A 17728-nucleotide genomic window follows, 5' to 3' on the forward strand; every position below is an offset into this window, starting at 1 on the left:
CGCCGCTGGTGCAGCTAGCACAGTGTGACTGACAGGCAGGCAGAGTTGGGTTATGGAGTGCGACTGGTGGAGCTGGCCGGGACATGTCTGAGTAGAAACTTGTACAGTTTTCTCAATACGTATAGCATTGAATCCACGTATCGATGATGGGGCAGTGCGGCATCACATCGTCGAAGACGGTGCTGGTCTTCCTGAACCTGATATTTTGGGTAAGTTTGGAGGTTTCTGCCTGAGTTGAACGTGCGTCACAGCGCACCGGCTAGCTAGCTGAGTGTCAGTCAGCTGCTAGGCTAAGTTAGCAGCTGCAGCCGACCTTTGTTTATCCAGGGAGGGATTAGTTTGAGAGGGCAGCAGGGAAGACATTATGTAGGAGATATTATGTCTTTTGTTGAATTAGTAGACTATCAGTTCACACCAACACGTTAAACGAAGCACCTTTCATCACATTTGCAGTAAAAAAAAAAAAAAAAAAAACCTCAAAAAATGTGCAGTGTTGCTTACTGGAGTCAAAACTATCACTTATTTTTTTTTACCCTGTGTGGAACTTTATCCTTATTCACCAGTCCAAAAATGAGCCATGCATGCTGATAATTTCTTAAAACAAAATGTCAGAAGACAAATTAGCTATTTCATAAAAAAACAAAACACAAAAACATTTGAAGTTGTGTGAGTTGTTTTGGTTGAAAGCCCTCAGGTCACTCTGCTGAACTGCAGATCCACTGTCACTTTAATTAACAGTGTAGGTGTTTTAATGAGGATAAGCAGTGATAGAGAAACTATTTACCCGTGTGAAAGTACCAATATAACGATGTAAAGTACTCCTTTTATAAGTGAAAGCACTGCATTCAAAAAGTAAAATAAGCTATAAGTAATTTTGTATATTTTGTGGTATCTAAATCTATACTAATGTTTCACAATTACATGCTTATTTGAACACACAGATATACATACTGACTAGTAGCCATCATAAAAGCAACCACAGAGTATTGTGGGGTCTTAGGGTCTCTCACATGTTGGTATCACTTGCTTTCCGTTTGTGGATAGGCTTGAATAAATTGTTGATGGTTTTGTCACCCGCAGGCTGCTGCTGGTATCCTGTGCTATGTTGGAGCCTATGTCTTCATTACGTATGATGACTATGATCACTTCTTTGAAGACATGTACACTCTCGTCCCAGCAGTCATCATCATCGCAGTTGGAGCCCTCCTTTTTATTATCGGGCTCATTGGATGCTGCGCTACAGTGAGAGAGAGCTACTGTGGACTGACGACGGTCAGTAAACCAGTTATCAAGTTTAGTGTGATAAATAAGAATATATTGATAGTATATTGATCATATTGAAGATTTGAAGACAAAGTTGGACTTCAGGATGTGTTAGAACAGGTTATTTCAAACATGACTTGACTGATTAGTCATAGCAGAAGCACAAAACTGCATAAGGTATGAATTAATCAATAGGTATAAAAAAGAGATTAAAGATGTGAAATAACTAACCACATATGCATTCATCCATGAAACAAACTGCACAAAAAGCCTAACTTTTCTCTCACAGCCCTTATTTATAAAACCAGTAAGTTGTAATATTCTGCCTTGAACTTGAACACACCGCAGTGGCACACAAAGCCACTTTTTACTTGTATGTGTGTTAGTTATCCAAGTGTCTTTGGTCTGTTTCTCCTAAATCTTGAAATTCAATCCACAGTTTGTTGTCATTCTCCTGCTGGTTTTCTTGACGGAAGTGGCTGTGGTGGTTCTTGGATACATTTACAGAGCAAAGGTGAGAAGGTCAAATACAAGTTGGTACACGTTTGTTTTTCTTGGCCTTGTTCGATACTTAACTTGTAGCCCAGTAGATATTCCTGATAACACCCACCCATTAGAGTGGGAACAGTCTATCAGCCGTAGATTACTTAATCTAATCTGCTTGTGTTTGCCATCATGCTGATTTGCACCATTCTAGATATGTTGTCAAATGCTGAGTCACTTTTCTTAATCGTTGCTAGGTTGAAGATGAAGTTAATAATTCAATCAAGAAAGTATATGATGAGTACAACGGCACCAACAGCAACGCCCCTAGCCGCGCCATCGACTACGTTCAGAGACAGGTGAGGACAGAAACTCTTCTCTGTCTTCCTTGTAAACCAGATAAAGTGATATGATGGAACATTTTTATGTCTCTCTCAAATGTTATAACTGAGCAAGCAGATGACAGTAATGTTGAGTTTTTATTGTTTTCATTTGTACAGCTTCAGTGTTGCGGGATCCACAATTACTCAGACTGGAAGAATACACACTGGTTTGAAGAATCAAAAAACAACAGTGTTCCTATTAGCTGTTGCAAATCCAACATTGGAAGCTGCACAGGGTCCCTCACTCGTCCTGAAGATCTCTACCAAGAAGTAAAACGACCTCTAAATTTCTCAAGTTTTCAAACCACAGACAGGTCATTTTTTAAAACAAGTAGATTGTCATAGTTTCATATATGTTAAAATATATTCACTGTGTGTATGCGCGTGTGTGTGTGTGTGTGTGTGTGTGTGTGTAGGGTTGTGAAGCTCTGGTTGTGAAGAAGTTGAAGGAGATCATGATGTATGTCATCTGGACTGCACTGACGTTTGCTGCCATCCAGGTATGCAACTTTCATAAGATACCTTATTTCATAGAACAGCAGCAGTTTTTAATAAAGAAAAAAGAGATATTAATCTAGGCCTTTTGAATTGGACCTTGAAATTTGAGTTGTGACTATATCATAACATATTTCTATGCTGACTCATGTAGCTGTGTAGCAAGCAAAGTTCAGCATAATGAAAAAAATTAGTGAATCATATATGTATTATTGTACCAGTTGTGTTTCATGTTTTGTTTTTGTTTTCACAGACTAAAGAAAATATTTCTCAGACTTAAAAAAAATGTAGCCCTTTAATTTCAGACCACCTTTGGTCATGTTTTTTTTTAAAAAACCACTGCCGTGTAACAAAGAAACACAGATAGGATGTCACTATTTAACTACCTCCTAAAATAAACCAGCAGTACACCCTGTGTCAGCATTTGCTTGGTTTCACTTCTCATATATGTGATGTTTATTTGACTATACAATGTAGTTTCCTATAATGGTCTCAAACTTTTGCACCCTACTGTCTGTTTAAAGGTGCGATATACGACATTCAGCTCCACTAGATGTCGCAGTAGAGCAACAGCATCTCAGACCAAAAGAAATGTGCACGTTGTTTACTCAATAAAGTTGGAAAGAAATCGGCTCATGAAACTCAGATCAAACTGTCAAACTAGGCAGAGCTGATCAAACATGGATCAAGATTTTGTTACTGCATTGCCTATTTCTCACCTCAAATGTTTTCAGAAAAATATTTTTGTGTACTGTTTAGCTGTAATATGAAAAAGTTTGTGACCCGGTCGCCATGTTGAAGATGGACGCGGGGAGGACAGGGAGGGGCTCACATGCACTCACATACACTAACGCACACACATTACCATTACTCCACTATATCTTTACAGAGCAAATAGTTGTTTGCTGACATCTAGTGGGGCTGAATGTCATATATTGCACCTTTAACCTATTTCAGTCTTTAGATTCTATAACAAAAATGACATCCAGCTGTAAGGCTTTCTCTCATGGACGCTTCTTGGAAAAAACCCATCAGCAGCTGTTTGCATTCATGCGTTGCTAATTTGAGTCATCTTCTTATTCATTTGGTTAATATACTGTGTATTTAAAGGATGTGTAACTATAAATGTGCTCATATGCAATGTTTGCTGTAATTATTTATAGTGAATAACAGGGTGTAACCTGTTAACTGCTGACAATGTCTCCAGGATTAGCCTCAGTGTAGCCATACGTTTTAAAATGAATTAAAGCTCAACAAATACATCACTTTTTTATACGTCTAAGATTGTCATTTTAATGATGTTGGTTTCCACACCCACATTTCATAACCACAAATGTTAGGGTTTAAAGGCTTAACCAAAACCAAAACCACAAATAGAACATGTGTCTCTCTCTTCCTGCTAGATGCTGGGGATGCTGTGTGCGTGTGTGGTGCTGTGTCGCAGAAGCAGAGATCCTGCCTATGAGCTTCTTATTACAGGAGGCACCTATGCATAGATGGTGTAGGTGCACTTCCAGATTTTACGTGTCACTGGTGAGAGCATGGAAATAATGTATTACCACACTAACCTTAACTCACTGATCACACAAAGTTATATACTTAACCTTGTTTTTTTTTTGTTTGTTTTTTTTCCCAAAAGCTGTTGGCCAAACTCTTAAACGGTCAATGAGAATGAGATGTTGAAAGCATTCTGTTGCTCAGAGGATGACATGAGGGTGACATTTTTTACCAAACTCAAACCTTGTTAGTCATGTACTGTATGGAGTTAAATGTGGACAGGGTAATTTCCTCATATTATTTTGCACTATGTGTATGGCTTTGAATATTTCATATTTAAATCTGTCATGTACTTGAATGAAAGACTTGTATCTGTGTATAATTTTACCCTGTACTTCCACTATCACTACTACTGCTACTACTACTACTACTACTACTACTACTACTACTACTACTGCTCAGTTTGGGTTGACACCTTGCAGTATTCTGTAAAGAAATAGTGGACACCATAGTTCAAGTTGATGTCACAGCAGGTTTTTGTGTGTAAAACTATGTTATTCAACTGGCTTTTGCTCATCTGATCTTTCCTTTAAGAATCAGACCTTGTAATCTCAATATAGACTTGTCCTATAGGGGTTTTGTTTGTTTTTGTCCACTGAGTGTAGTTTTAGAATTTGATTTGTTGATATGTAGCAACGGCAATACTCAAGAATGTAAATAAAATGTGAGGGGAAAGTTTGAAATCAAATGAGTGTGTAATCTGATTTATGTTTTTCATTTCCCTGACAGATATTCAATGAGATTGCTGAATTTTTTAAAATACCTCCAGACAAAGCCCATATTCATGGGCTGTTGTCAGTGGAAGAACAAGTCAACTTGGTCCTTGTAAAGAAAGGTCAAAAGTTCGGGTGTTTCCCATGAGGGAGGGGTGTAAGGGGTTCACACATTTGGTGGAATGGTTTGGTTTGTGTCGAATCTTTTATGCTTTGTCTAGCTTTCGCTTTATCTTCTAGACTTTTAAGTAGGTTACCATCAGCTGACACATGTTTATTTTAACTTACTTGACTCACCAGATCTAGTTATATCTGCCTCTATAACATCTTGTGACCATTGTGGACCCTCATACACACTTAAAATGTTGGTAACAGGACTCAGCTTTGGCTACTCTTTTTCCAGCCTCAGTAACTTGATAGACACAGAGTTAGCAATGCATCACCCGCTGCAGAGTAACCAGATACCTTTGGACCAAAGAGCTCAGACCACTCAGTCATATGACCCAAGAGTAGTTGGATTGTTTTAGTCTGGTCTTATTCTAAGAATAACCTTTACTACAATAAATGAGTCATAAGGTAGATAAAATAAATGTTATGTGGTTTCATCATATGCCAAATAGTTTTATTAATTAGCTTTCTTTCAAGGTCAAATGACACTCACCTCTGGCAAAGCTGCTGAGGGGGATAGTAACAATGTACTAAAAATGTACTTAAAAAAACAAATAAAAACCTGAGTATTTGTCTTTCATATTGAATAAATACAATGTATGCTCATGCGCAAACAAATATTCTGTATCAGAATACAAACAAGAATTACTCAGAAATCATATATACAAGCCAATAATAGAAATCAAACATTCTGCCCAACATCTAGGACATCAAATAAAGAAGAATACCAGAGTATATGAATACGTTTAGTGCAGTGACCTTCTGTGACAGATGAGTAAATCCCCCAGCTGTCACTGGAATGAGGAGCACTCACCACACCAGCAGTAAGGGCAAAGTAATATGAATATGTTTGCCATTTTAGCCAGCACAATAAATGATGTCACATGCCACTGTATGTTAAAGCCCCTATGTGAAGATTTTTATAATAGCATCTTTGAAATTAGTTTGAGTGCATGAATTTTTGTTTGTTGAAAAACAATCCCTGTGAATGTGGTGAAGGCTTTGTGTTGCTTTCAGTCCTTCATTCTCAGGATCTCATGGGCAAATCCTTTCAAATCCTTCACACAGGGGCTTTAATTATGCATGTAACAGAATTATAAGCAGCACATAAGATTTAACTATATGAGGCAACTTGAAATGACAGAATATTTACAAAACAATATTACATGAGGAAACTTAGTATTCATACAGTCCTGTGTATGGCAAGGTAAAATCATTCTTTGGCAAGATACGAGCCTGGAACCAATCCAGTAAGGCCGTTCCTCTGCACCATCCACCAGCCGTCCTCACCTTGATCGGTGACAGTCACAACATCCCCAGCAGATACAGAGAGCTCGTCTTCCCCCTAAGCAAGGACAGAAACAATCCATCATCTACAGACTTCTCTTGAATTAAACATGATTTATTTGAACATATGAAGCATTTGAGTGTGTTTAATGAAAAGTCTTGTGTGGGGGGCTGAGACATCAGACAAGAACCTGACCTGGGCCACATAGTCATACACAGCCTTGTACTCCTCCGTGCTCAGTTGGGACCCATGAAATCCAGGAATGGAAGCATAAACTCCTTCTGATGGTTCACCTGAGGAGTTTCATAGATATAATCAGCATAGGTTAAGTTACTGTGTGTGTGCATGTAAGGCAGCAGTCCTCCATCTTTTTTTCCCTTCATGGATTTAACACAGTTGATAATACAGAAGTGATACTGTGACAATATATTTCCTTGGAAGACATGTTCCTGCAATCATTTATTTCTAGGCTTGGTCTCTTTTTTTTCAGTAATTTTGGTCAAGTTTGCATTCGTACCACTTGGAAGGGCAGATTTCAACCATTTACACATTAATTCTAGCTATTCATTTTGACTTATCTACTCACTTGCCAACTAGTTTTCTCGCACTCTCAATCACGAACACTTGGTGTTAAGGTATTATAACTGATTCAGGAGATGTGTCTATTGTAGCTGGTAGTTTGTTGGCTATTGTGGAAATAAATATTTATTTGAAATTTAATTTGAAGATAAGCCCCTTGAGATGCACCATCTTGTTTTTAAGGGGGTACTCTGATGCAAAAAAAAACCAAACATGAAAATTAACAGACAAATAAATAATAATAATACTGATAAAAAAGAATTAATCAAACAATCAAGAAGACACATGCAAAATCCCAAACATCTACATCTCTGTTACATGTATCATGTGCAGAAGATTAACAAGAAATTAACAACTGCTAGTCTAAATAAAACTGTCAGAGTCTACCTATAAATTGAAAGGGGGAAAGTAGGGGGAAAAGAAAGAGAGAGAGAGAGAGAGAGAGAGAGAGAGAAAACTTGTAATAATTAAGAGGAGAGAAAAATAGAATATGAAGGTAAATAAAGTCAAAAACAAGCACATTTGAGATAAACAAGCAAAGAAGTCTTGTGAGAAGAAGTAACGGATTGGGAGTCGTTAAAGATACTTAAATGTACTTCAAATCAGCTTCACATCAATTTATAATCTGATTTCTGTAAATATTTCTGTTTAATATTTCTCCCAAACACAAAATGTGGATATATACTATATAACTTTTTTTCCACCACATTTACCAAATCATCAATTAACATAAAAATCAATTAGCTCAACTAATCCACAATCCTTCCACATGCCCCTTAGAGACTGCAAAAATACCCCCCTGTAGTCAACTATCCTTGGTGTAAAGAATAATTACAACACTATGTAACTTGATAGCTCCACGCCTTGTGTTGTAGGGATCAAGGGGCTTTTGCAATCATTTTTATGATCCTGTTATAATTGCAGTGTTACGTCAATGTTTTTTTTATACCGTACCAGTAGGTTGTGCAACTGCTTCATTGATGCTTGTTTTTGAGCCACTCGAACAGTTCCCCTGCAGGAGATTCGAAAACCTACGAATGGGGACAGAAGTCAATAAGAAACAATTGTTCTGAGAGGGTGAAAAACATCTCATAATACATCATCATTTTCATCATCATTTATTTGGTGCTTTCCACTGGTAATTCTGACCTTTTCATGACTCCTCCAACGAATCCAGCACTTCCATTTCTATCAGCTCTTGCATCCCTCTCATAGTAATTTTGGTATTCAATGGGACCTGTGGAGGGACAATTGAAATTCAGTAAATAAAAAATAAAACAAATGCTTCAGTTGTAAGGCCCCGCTACACACAATGCCTCACGTATTTCCAAAGGTGCCAAAAACTCAACAGAGTTTTTGGCAGTTATTATGTTTTAGTAGCAGCTGAGAGATAATATTAAAATTTTCACTTTGGAACATATTCAAATCCAAATGAGGAAGGCTGCAGGGCGGGGACCTACCTGAGGGGGTTGAGCCAGTGCGTTTCATCTCCACAAAGCAGTTGTTGTCTGTGATGATGTCACATTTTTCCAGTGTTTTCCTCACGTCGTCATAGCACTGAAAGAGCAGTTTTGTCCAGAATGAATTTCAAACAGACACAACATTTGAAGGGCTTCCTGAAGTTTTGTCCCATATAGTTTTATGACAACAGCTGATCTCACCTCATCATCCCTCACACACTGCATTGATAAATGGTTACAATGCACCCACAAAGCATTCCTTAGCACACTAAGACGGTCTTCTTCCTGCTGCTGAAACATCTGCAAAACAATAGAGTATGGGAGAAATTGTAAATAATCAAGAAAACATTGAAGTGCAGTACTTTTACAACACTTAACCGTATTATTTGTAGACTTATGAAATGCAGTGATGCAACGTACAACTTGCATCAAAAAACTTGCACAAATAAGTGCTCAAAATGGCTTTCAGCTTCTTTGCAATCCAAAAAAACAAACAACAAAAAAAAACATCAATAGCTGTCATTTGACTGCTTTTTAAGCTTCCTAGCTTTTTAGATATTTATTAATGTATGGCTCACTGGAACTCCACATGCAGCTTTCAACTGTGTCTTGTCTTTCCTGTTTTGCTTTGTTTTGTTTCCTGGTTTATTGTGTGTGCAAGCTGCCACTTACAATTGACCTTACAAGGATGAATAAAGTTGTTCAATGGTTGCCTCCGTTTTGTTGATGTTATCACATGTAGGAAGACTTTGTTGCCCGGAAACGTTTTTGCAGATTAGTGACTCACTTTATATTCTGCTTATAGGAAGTATTACACATCCTCATTGACAAAACAGGCCTCGGGTATTGCCACTCTTGGTCTAAGTCTGTGCAATTCAGAATGCATCAAGTCATGGCATGCATTCTTTGCATGATAAATCCAGTGAGAGGAAAAATACAGCTGGTATCCTTTACCTCACATGTGCTGATGTGTGTTGATTCCCATTCTTGACGGATCTTATCCAGCTGTTCAATGTTTGATATGTACTGTTTCTCTAAAAACATATGAAAGAAGAGTTAATTGTAAAGTAAACCCAAATCTTCCGTAACACAGATTTGAAATTCATTGTACCATTTACATATATCACATTCATAAAATAGCATATATATTTATATATTCCATTTAATCCTATTTTTGGAATCCCCAGTAAAAGGGAAGTAAATGTGGCCACAATCCTCAAAAAAAAAGAAAAGTTTCTGGTAAACACTCACTGCCAATGCGCAATAGCTGAAGTGACTTATGATCTGTCCTTACCTGCCTCTTCTGCAGCTTCTCTGCACTGTCTAGATTTGTTGTTCATCTATAAAAGAAAAGAGGTTTCAAAATGAAACATTGCCTCTATATCTGTAAACCTGCATCTAAACCTACATCTCATAATAAAGCTAAGGGCAAAGAGAATTGCATTTCCCAATCTCAGTGTTGTGGAGTAACTGTGGAATAACTGTCAGTGTTGTTTGAGAAACTGTCCCTGTGGTTGCCAACAAAAGCGATCCCTATTAGATATACAGTGTTTTTACAGGTGAAGTTATGCTAAATACATTTAAATTTGAATGTTAGCATTTGTTGATATCATGCATACTTAATGAAGTGCTCATTTGACTCAGGCACTGCTGATGACAGTTATGACACAGAGACAGAGAGGGGAAGTGACAGAGAAATGGTTGACTGATCATAGCAGTATAGATTGTTATGCAATGTCCATAATATGGTTGCTATAGTTCCTCATTGCTCTTTTGTTGTGTTGAGAAAATTATTTTGACTCAAAGGGTTGAATGAGAGCCCTTGCTTTTGTGTGAAATATACAAAGAAGTAAACAGGAAAAGAGATTGAAATTGAGGTGTGACATTGAAAATATTCCCATCCAATCAAAAATGACTTTTGCTTAGTGTTACTTCACTTGAAAGTGTCAGTGTCTCTGTGCTCACCGGATATCTGACTGCACAGACGTGTACCAGCAGGATTTTGTGACATCATAGACCAGTATGAAACTTATACAAACATGAGAATGGACCTTTCAGTAGTAGGAGACATCTTTGTGTCCACCAGATAGTAAAAGTAAATTTACTTTGTAAGAACTCATATGTAGTTAATGGAACTTTTTTGTGGTAAAACATATTAGGCCAAAATTATTCAAAACAGATTAAAATATTTTCACAGTTGGTCCTATTTTTAAAAGAAAAAAACAACTAACTTGTTGGCTGAGCACAGAAAGAAATGTATTTAAAATAAATTAGATCGACAATAAAAAAAACTGGAAGACTGTTAATAAGTCAAGTCAAGTTTTTCATTACTGAAATCACGGCATGAATCAGGCTTCATCATCAATTTACCTTCTCAATCTGTTTGGGAGTGGCTGTGGTAGCGTTACCCATCTTTTCAGCAGTTTGCTCTGCCTCATCCGCCTCCCTGCAACGCTGCTCATAGGATCTTTTAGACTAGAAGGGAAACAGAACAGAAACCACATGACACCATAACAACTATGTTTTTTCAACGGCATTTCGCTCTATGAACCTTTTACAGGAAAGAGGATGGGGGTGGGTTGGACGGGGTCGTGGGGGGGGGGGACTTCCTTTTAAGGAGAAAAAGCATGACCTCAGGCCTCTGAACGTGTCCATTACACCAGTCTCTAACATGTTTTTATTTTCTGTCTATAACATATCTTCAGAATGATGCACCTCATGCACTTTTCTTGCATATAGTACAGTAGACTTGAGCAGGATGTGCTGAAACTGCCTCTGAGACGGTTCACACTGTTTACCACTGCCACATTGACATGTAGACTAAAATAAATACACAACTGAAACTGAACTGGTTGTCTCTGTGACTACTGTTGACACATATCATGATAATATAAAGTGACCTTACTTCTACTGTTTTCTTATAGAGTGAGACTTTTGTCTTCTGGACCTTCTCCATGATGACCTCAAACTGAGAACAAGAAAATATTGAGAGAACAAGAAAAAAATTATCAGAAAACCACAGCAGCATGGGCAACTCTTTTTTAGATTTCCTCTTTATGCAAATGAGGGAAAAACAAGTTTCTTGAGAGTACCTTTTTTCTCTGTTCTTTCTGTCGCTCTCTGAACTGCTCCATTCTCTTAACCTCGTCCTTTAGAAGGCCAGACAGCTGAATGTGCAAGTTTCCTATGTTTTCAATTTCTGATGAACGCATTACATGCTAGTTAGTAACTTGGCACATGTATAGATGCTTAAAAAAAAACGACTGAGAATGCACAGACACAATAATTCTCAGAAATATATCCTGTGCTTACGTGTTTTCATTTCATCAAAGGATGTTCTCAAAGTGCTGTAAAAACAAAAACACAGAACATTATAGGGCAATTTCATGCATTTCATTTTTTGTGCATTTCATTGACTGCAGAACAAATGTAGTGTTCAAACAGGCTCGTAAGTATAAATGAAAATATTAATGCTCAAATGCACCCACACCTACCAGATCTCATATAAACCCCCAGCCTTGCGTGCAATTGAGATCAGCTCCTTGCCATATTTCTCCTCTGCTGATGCCCTGCACGGACAAAATAACAATACAGCCAAACCACATGATAACGCGGTCACTTTGTTTTTTCTTGTACAATCTAAAAACAAATCAGCCAGCCCACCTCATTTTCAAGAGCTCCTCCATGTCTTTGCATGTCCGTCGACCATCATTTAGTCTCTGAATGATAGTCTCATACCCAATATTACTGATGAAGTCCGCTCCCTGGAACCATAAAATACCAAACTTACATCAATATAAAGGAAAAAGTACACAGAAAAGCTCCATCCTTAACAAAACCAAACACAACATGTGGGCATGAAATAGAGCTGCAAAAATTGGTCGATTAAATTAATCACCAACTTTTTTGATAATTTATTAATGGGTTTTTTTGCCAAAGTTCACTTAAATGTGAATATTTTCTGGTTTCTTTAGTCCTCTATGAGAGTAAATTGAAGATCTTTGGGTTGTGTACTGTTAGTCAGGAAAACACAAAACATTTTAGATTGCATCTTGGACTTTAAGAAACACTGATCAACGTTTTCTTACATTTTACAGACCCAACAACTAATCAATTCATCAAAAAAGTAATCGTCAGACTAATCAATAATGAAAATAATCCTTAGTTGCAGCCCTAGTATAGAAGTAAAAATGAATGTGTGTTGGTTTCTTTATTGGTCCATATTTTAAAGAGCCAGATGACCTATAGGGACCATGCTGCATGGTGATTCTGCACTTTAAATAAAATTGAATTGAATTGAATTGAATGGCTGATCATTTAAATAAATACTCAACAGTGAGTTTTACTTTGATGAAAGTGTCTTTTGTAAGACTGTTTTTCCAACCACACAGTGGGTTTGTAGGGGCATCTCATGGAAAATGTTGTCTGAAGTCTGAATGGAAAGCAAGTGAGTGGGAAAAGTACCTAAAGATCCTACTCATGTCAGAGTATTCATACTCAGGTGAAATTTAGCCTATGTAGTGGTAAAATCTCTGATATTCATTCATATTGTTACTGACTTACATTTTACATATGAATGCTGATAACAGGTTGATAATACAGAGGAAAAAGGAAGCACACTACTTCACAATGTGAACTTAGAGTACCATTTATTGTTGTTTCTGACTAACCAGTTCCTGATGTTTTGCCTATAGTTATGGTATAACATTTGCATTCTGTTGGTAACTGGTTAGACATTAAGTTGTGGTCAAATGATGTTGGACAGTTGCACACAGATGACACTTCTGAAAAGACAGAGCTAGAAGATCAAAGGCACTCAAGGGAACTGAAATAAGTCCTATTAACAGAACCACCCTCAACAATGATGGGCATTTACTACAATAACGTCACTGTGTCACGGCGTTATTTCGGCCTAAAAAAAAGTTGCACTGAGATAGAGCTGTACAGTTTGTGTTAATGGCCTAGTTTTAGAAAGTTTTAGACAGAAATTGGAAAACATGTTCACAACCCAGACATACAAGCAAAAAATGCTTTTACTCATTGAGACTGCATACATAAAAAAAAGTTAATGTTTTAATCAAAGGAACAATACAATACATATTCAATTAGTTTTAAAGTGAGAAAAATTCAATTCAATTTTATTTATATAGTACCAAATCACAACAAAAGTCATCTCAGGGCACTTTTCACATAGAGCAGGTCTAGACCGCACTCTTTAAAAAGCAAAATAAATGACAGGAAAGAAGACCTACATCATTAAGATCTACAAGGTATTTAGCTCACTGCAGTCAGATATAACAGACAACTACATACATCACTAGTGTATGTAAGTATTTCCAGACAAAATGAAAGAAAATAAACAGAGTAGAGGTGGGAAGGTACACATCGCATCTTACTTCGAAACTACAGTGAGTATACTAAAAACACTGAATGCACAGCTCAATAGTCAGCTTCAGCTCTAAACATAAACATTGTACAAAAATTAAGTTTAGGAATTAAGCATGACACTAACTCACCCAAAAGGCATCTTTAAATTGTAATGTCATCTTGGCAGCGCTTAAGAAATAGTCCCTGTTAGAGTCCACTCAACTTTAAGTCACTTTATGACAGCCAGCAGTGTGCAAGGCTGTTGCTTGATGCAAGTGAAACGGATCATGACACATTCAGGAAGCCAGCCTTCAAACAGCAACGCTCACTTACTTACTCATTTGATTTAAATGAGGAAGAGCTGCAACATGTCAGCAGTTATCACAACCTGAACTGACACTCATGTCAGTTCACTCATGACACAATGTGTAGGGACAAGTAACACTGAGATAAAGCTAATAAATGTAGTCAAAACAAATTTACAATGACATGACTGTTGGTTGGAGCATGTTTTTTATGTTAAAATGTCTATAAAAAGTGGTTATTAGCTCATTAACCTCCCTGCTTTTCAAGAGTATATGGACAAAACAAAATAACAGGAATACTTCAAAATATATAATATAATGCTGCCCTGCCACACACACTATTTTGTGAAGCTAATGGTGTCAGATTTTGACCTGATTTTGTGCTGAAACAACCCTACGATCGTTTCGGAGAGTGTGGATCGTGTTGGTGATATATTATGTTGCAAAATATGTGTTCCTGTTATTTTGTACCATGTCATTTTCTATTGCAACATTAATGTTGGCAGATAAAGTCAATTATCTTCAGGGTGCGTTGTACATCCTGTGACTAATGTTTAAGTGCAACAGAGGAAAACCACTTCATTACATCATGGAAACAAATGAGAAAACTCTACAGTACACTGGAGCATATAGTTATAATTCATCGTGTGATATATGCAGCTGTCTGCCGTAGTCTGTCACTTCACTGTTCATGAATGTGTCTTGATTTTTCAAAACTTCAGCCTCTGAGATGTGTCCGTCGCCATCGTGGTCCATTTCCTTGATGAGGTGAAGAGCCTGTTGATGACATGAGAGCAATATGAGCATCATGGGCAGAAATTATATATAATCCTACCAGGCAACAGCTAAAGGAGTATCCAAATACACAATTTGCCATGTATTAAAACCAAGAATTTTGCATCAATTTGTACTATTATGTCAACAAAACTGGGGGCACACGTTGGAACAGTTAGTCGTACCTCTTCTCTTGCCGAACCATAGCTGTTAGGCGCAACCCAACGGAGCTGCTCCTCTCGATTCAACTTGCCATCCTTATCTTGATCATAGAGGTCTTTAAAGCGCACTGTTTCTTCAATCTCCCACTGTGAAGGGGTGTCCTCTTCAAAAAGTAAAAGATAAAAAGTGTTAAAACTGCATAGGGGAAACAAAATGGGCATGCCGGAGGAAACTAGAACAAACGGATCATTCTGTGCTTTAAAATAACATCTTACATGATCTTACCATCTCCACGAACATCTCCGATAAATTCACTCAGACTGATGAATCCATCTTTATCTGTGTCATATTCACTCAACACATCTTCAATGGCAAAATCCTTTTAGGAAAAAAGGGGTAAGTGATTACATTTTAATATGAAATGGGAGGGGGACTCTTATAATGGAAGGAAAAGTGCATTATCATATCAGGTTTTGCAGAAGTATGAGCTGAACTCATCTTACAGCCATGTGATCCACTTCAGATGGATGGGTGAAGGCGAGAAACTCTGTTACATTGAGGCCGGGCGTGCCGTCCATATCAGCAACATCAAAGCGCCTCCTCTCCTTCAGGTGGAGCTAATGGGCATATGAGCGTACAGTATGTTAAGGTGCTGCAGATAAATTAGGCTGTGTCATAATGTGAACTTTCAGAAGGACAGTGAGAGTATGCCTACATGTCTGAGAGACTCTTGCTCCGGGTCATCCAGATCGGTACTTTCATCGAAACTAATGAGCTGGTCATGAGTGACCATGTTGTATTCCTCCCAAGTTACAACACCGTCTTTGTCAGTGTCGAACTCAGGGAACCGCTCCTCTGCATCATCCAGAGCATATCTTCTATAGACCTGTTGAATCCATAGTGTGATCTCCTCTGTGGATAAAACAGAGCTCAGACTAAGTCTGACCTTTAATCATTTATTTCCAAATCTTAAGGGAAACATAAAGTTACCTGCACTTAGCAGATTGTCGGCATTTGTATCGATCTTCTTTACAATTTCCATCATCTTTTTCCTCTGTTCTGCTGGACTAAGTTTCTTTAACTCCTCAGTGTCCTACAGGTGCAGAAAATAAGAGCAAAGAGTCAGAAAGTGATGAATAAAGAGTAGGAATTGGGCAGAAAGATGTAAAAAAAAAATTAGTTGGAGAATGGAAATAGGTTGGGTTTTTTGGTTTTTTTTTGCCATAATCATTCCTCCTGTTCATACTGACCAATCCCTTCATAATGCATTTATAATGTAATGCATTGTAATAGGGAACAAAATCCACAAGCCTCCTTCTGTGCAAAAATTAATTTAAAATCTTATGTGAAGCTCATATGAAGCTTCAGTTGTACAAATGAGTCATATCAAGTAGATATCTTTCAATGTTACAGTATTTTTAGTGCCAAAGTTCCTATTTTTGTTACTATACTTCTATTGCAGCTCAACAGGAAAACACTGTCCCAGGAAACACAAAGAGGGAATTTAAAAGACTAAATGTGGCAGATATCCAGTTGATATGACTAACTCAGACTGCTGAGGGCTCATATAAGCTTCAGATAGACTTTTAAAAGCATTCTTGAACAAAATGACTGTGCGGACACACTGTGGATTTTGGTCCCCATCACTTGCATTGAAAGCACATTTGATGGAGATCTTTTAATAGCCAGTATGAACAGGAGGAATGATTACAACGAGGAAAACCTCTTTCACTGTTCATATGGGCAACTGACTATTGTTTTCAGGCCTTTAATTAGCAACCTGATCTCCCAGCAGGACATGCATGTCATGTTCAGAGTTGTGCTGTTGGCCAATATAATGATCTTCATGAAGATGTTTGTGAGAGTTTTCTCCCAAGCCAAACTGAAGGAGCAGCAGCGCCGAGGTCATCAATGCAGATGGTGCCATCTGTGGAGTGATACAATAAACTGATGAAAGGTAGAAAATAATGGGTAAAGGAACTGAAAACACTACGAAGGGCTATTAATTAACTACAGTTTGCTTAAGCTGCCAAAACGCAAGTGTGCGACCTTGTGGTCAGCTGGTGGAAGTTCAAACACACTAAACATCATATGTGCGTGAGCCTCGTACTGAGAGTGATAAAACCTACTAAAAGAGTCAGGAATCTTCTCATATGAATAGAGAGGAGAGAGAAAATGCCAAATAGCAATAGCGTATTGGTTCTTGTCAAGTTTTAATCCATTTCTGTGCAACTAAGTTATAACGTTTGTGTTTGTGAGAGACAGAATGAGACATGGGGACATTCAGACAGAATCGAGGATTAAACCAAAGCGTTAGCCAAAGTAAAGAAATACAATTAAATGTAACGCTAAAACGTCAACAGTCAAATAACTGCAACAAGTTTGTCAAATAATGTAACTAGAGGATATTGTTGTTACCGTGAAAGTTCTCCGCAGCTGGGTTTGCACTAATGTCAATCGCCATGGGAGATCAAAGTACTTCCGGTCTGAAATTTCAACATATCATTCTTCTTCTTTTTCATTTGTCTTCTTCTTCTTCTTCTTTTTCTTCTTCTTTTCTGCAAGTATATCTATTTGCGGACTCGCAGTATCTACACGACAGACCCACTTCACTACATGACACAACCACTTGGTTAGGTTTAGGCATGAGGCGTTATTACATCATGTCCTTTCTTTCTGAGGTATATTTACTGCAGTTAACAAGTACATCTACTGTTTCTGGTGCCTGGCA

At 37.7% G+C, this 17728-nt stretch overlaps 3 protein-coding genes across 5 annotated transcripts; 1 reads left to right on the top strand and 2 right to left on the bottom strand.

The window, feature by feature from the left end:
• Window position 1: 1 nt before the first annotated feature.
• On the top strand, window positions 2-4869 carry tspan3a (tetraspanin 3a). Of its 2 annotated transcripts, XM_044355725.1 has the most exons (8): window positions 2-209; window positions 1081-1272; window positions 1703-1777; window positions 2004-2105; window positions 2247-2399; window positions 2546-2629; window positions 4028-4157; window positions 4264-4869. In XM_044355725.1, exons 1-7 carry the CDS (start codon window positions 144-146, stop codon window positions 4118-4120), a joined length of 765 nt encoding a protein of 254 aa, XP_044211660.1. In that variant the 5' UTR covers window positions 2-143; the 3' UTR covers window positions 4121-4157; window positions 4264-4869. The 2 variants fall into 2 exon arrangements, with proteins under 2 accessions (XP_044211660.1, XP_044211659.1); XM_044355724.1 differs by having other exon boundaries at window positions 4028-4869.
• pstpip1a (proline-serine-threonine phosphatase interacting protein 1a) lies at window positions 4359-14004 on the bottom strand. The gene is made up of 15 exons (XM_044355719.1): window positions 13906-14004; window positions 12053-12153; window positions 11884-11958; window positions 11702-11736; window positions 11482-11588; window positions 11295-11357; window positions 10760-10864; window positions 9684-9729; window positions 9344-9423; window positions 8591-8689; window positions 8390-8486; window positions 8079-8166; window positions 7884-7960; window positions 6546-6643; window positions 4359-6407 (listed from the first exon to the last, which is right to left on the bottom strand). Exons 1-15 carry the CDS (start codon window positions 13933-13935, stop codon window positions 6276-6278), a joined length of 1233 nt encoding a protein of 410 aa, XP_044211654.1. The 5' UTR covers window positions 13936-14004; the 3' UTR covers window positions 4359-6275.
• Window positions 13022-17516, bottom strand: rcn2 (reticulocalbin 2). Of its 2 annotated transcripts, none has more exons than XM_044355721.1 (8): window positions 17416-17516; window positions 16778-16924; window positions 15988-16090; window positions 15713-15909; window positions 15501-15614; window positions 15283-15376; window positions 15021-15160; window positions 13022-14838 (listed from the first exon to the last, which is right to left on the bottom strand). In XM_044355721.1, exons 2-8 carry the CDS (start codon window positions 16922-16924, stop codon window positions 14695-14697), a joined length of 939 nt encoding a protein of 312 aa, XP_044211656.1. In that variant the 5' UTR covers window positions 17416-17516; the 3' UTR covers window positions 13022-14694. The 2 variants fall into 2 exon arrangements, with proteins under 2 accessions (XP_044211656.1, XP_044211657.1); XM_044355722.1 differs by having other exon boundaries at window positions 16750-16924.
• Between the last annotated feature and the right edge of the window lie 212 nt (window positions 17517-17728).

Source organism: Thunnus albacares, chromosome 7 (assembly GCF_914725855.1).
Source record: "Thunnus albacares chromosome 7, fThuAlb1.1, whole genome shotgun sequence".
Classification (NCBI taxonomy): domain Eukaryota; kingdom Metazoa; phylum Chordata; class Actinopteri; order Scombriformes; family Scombridae; genus Thunnus; species Thunnus albacares.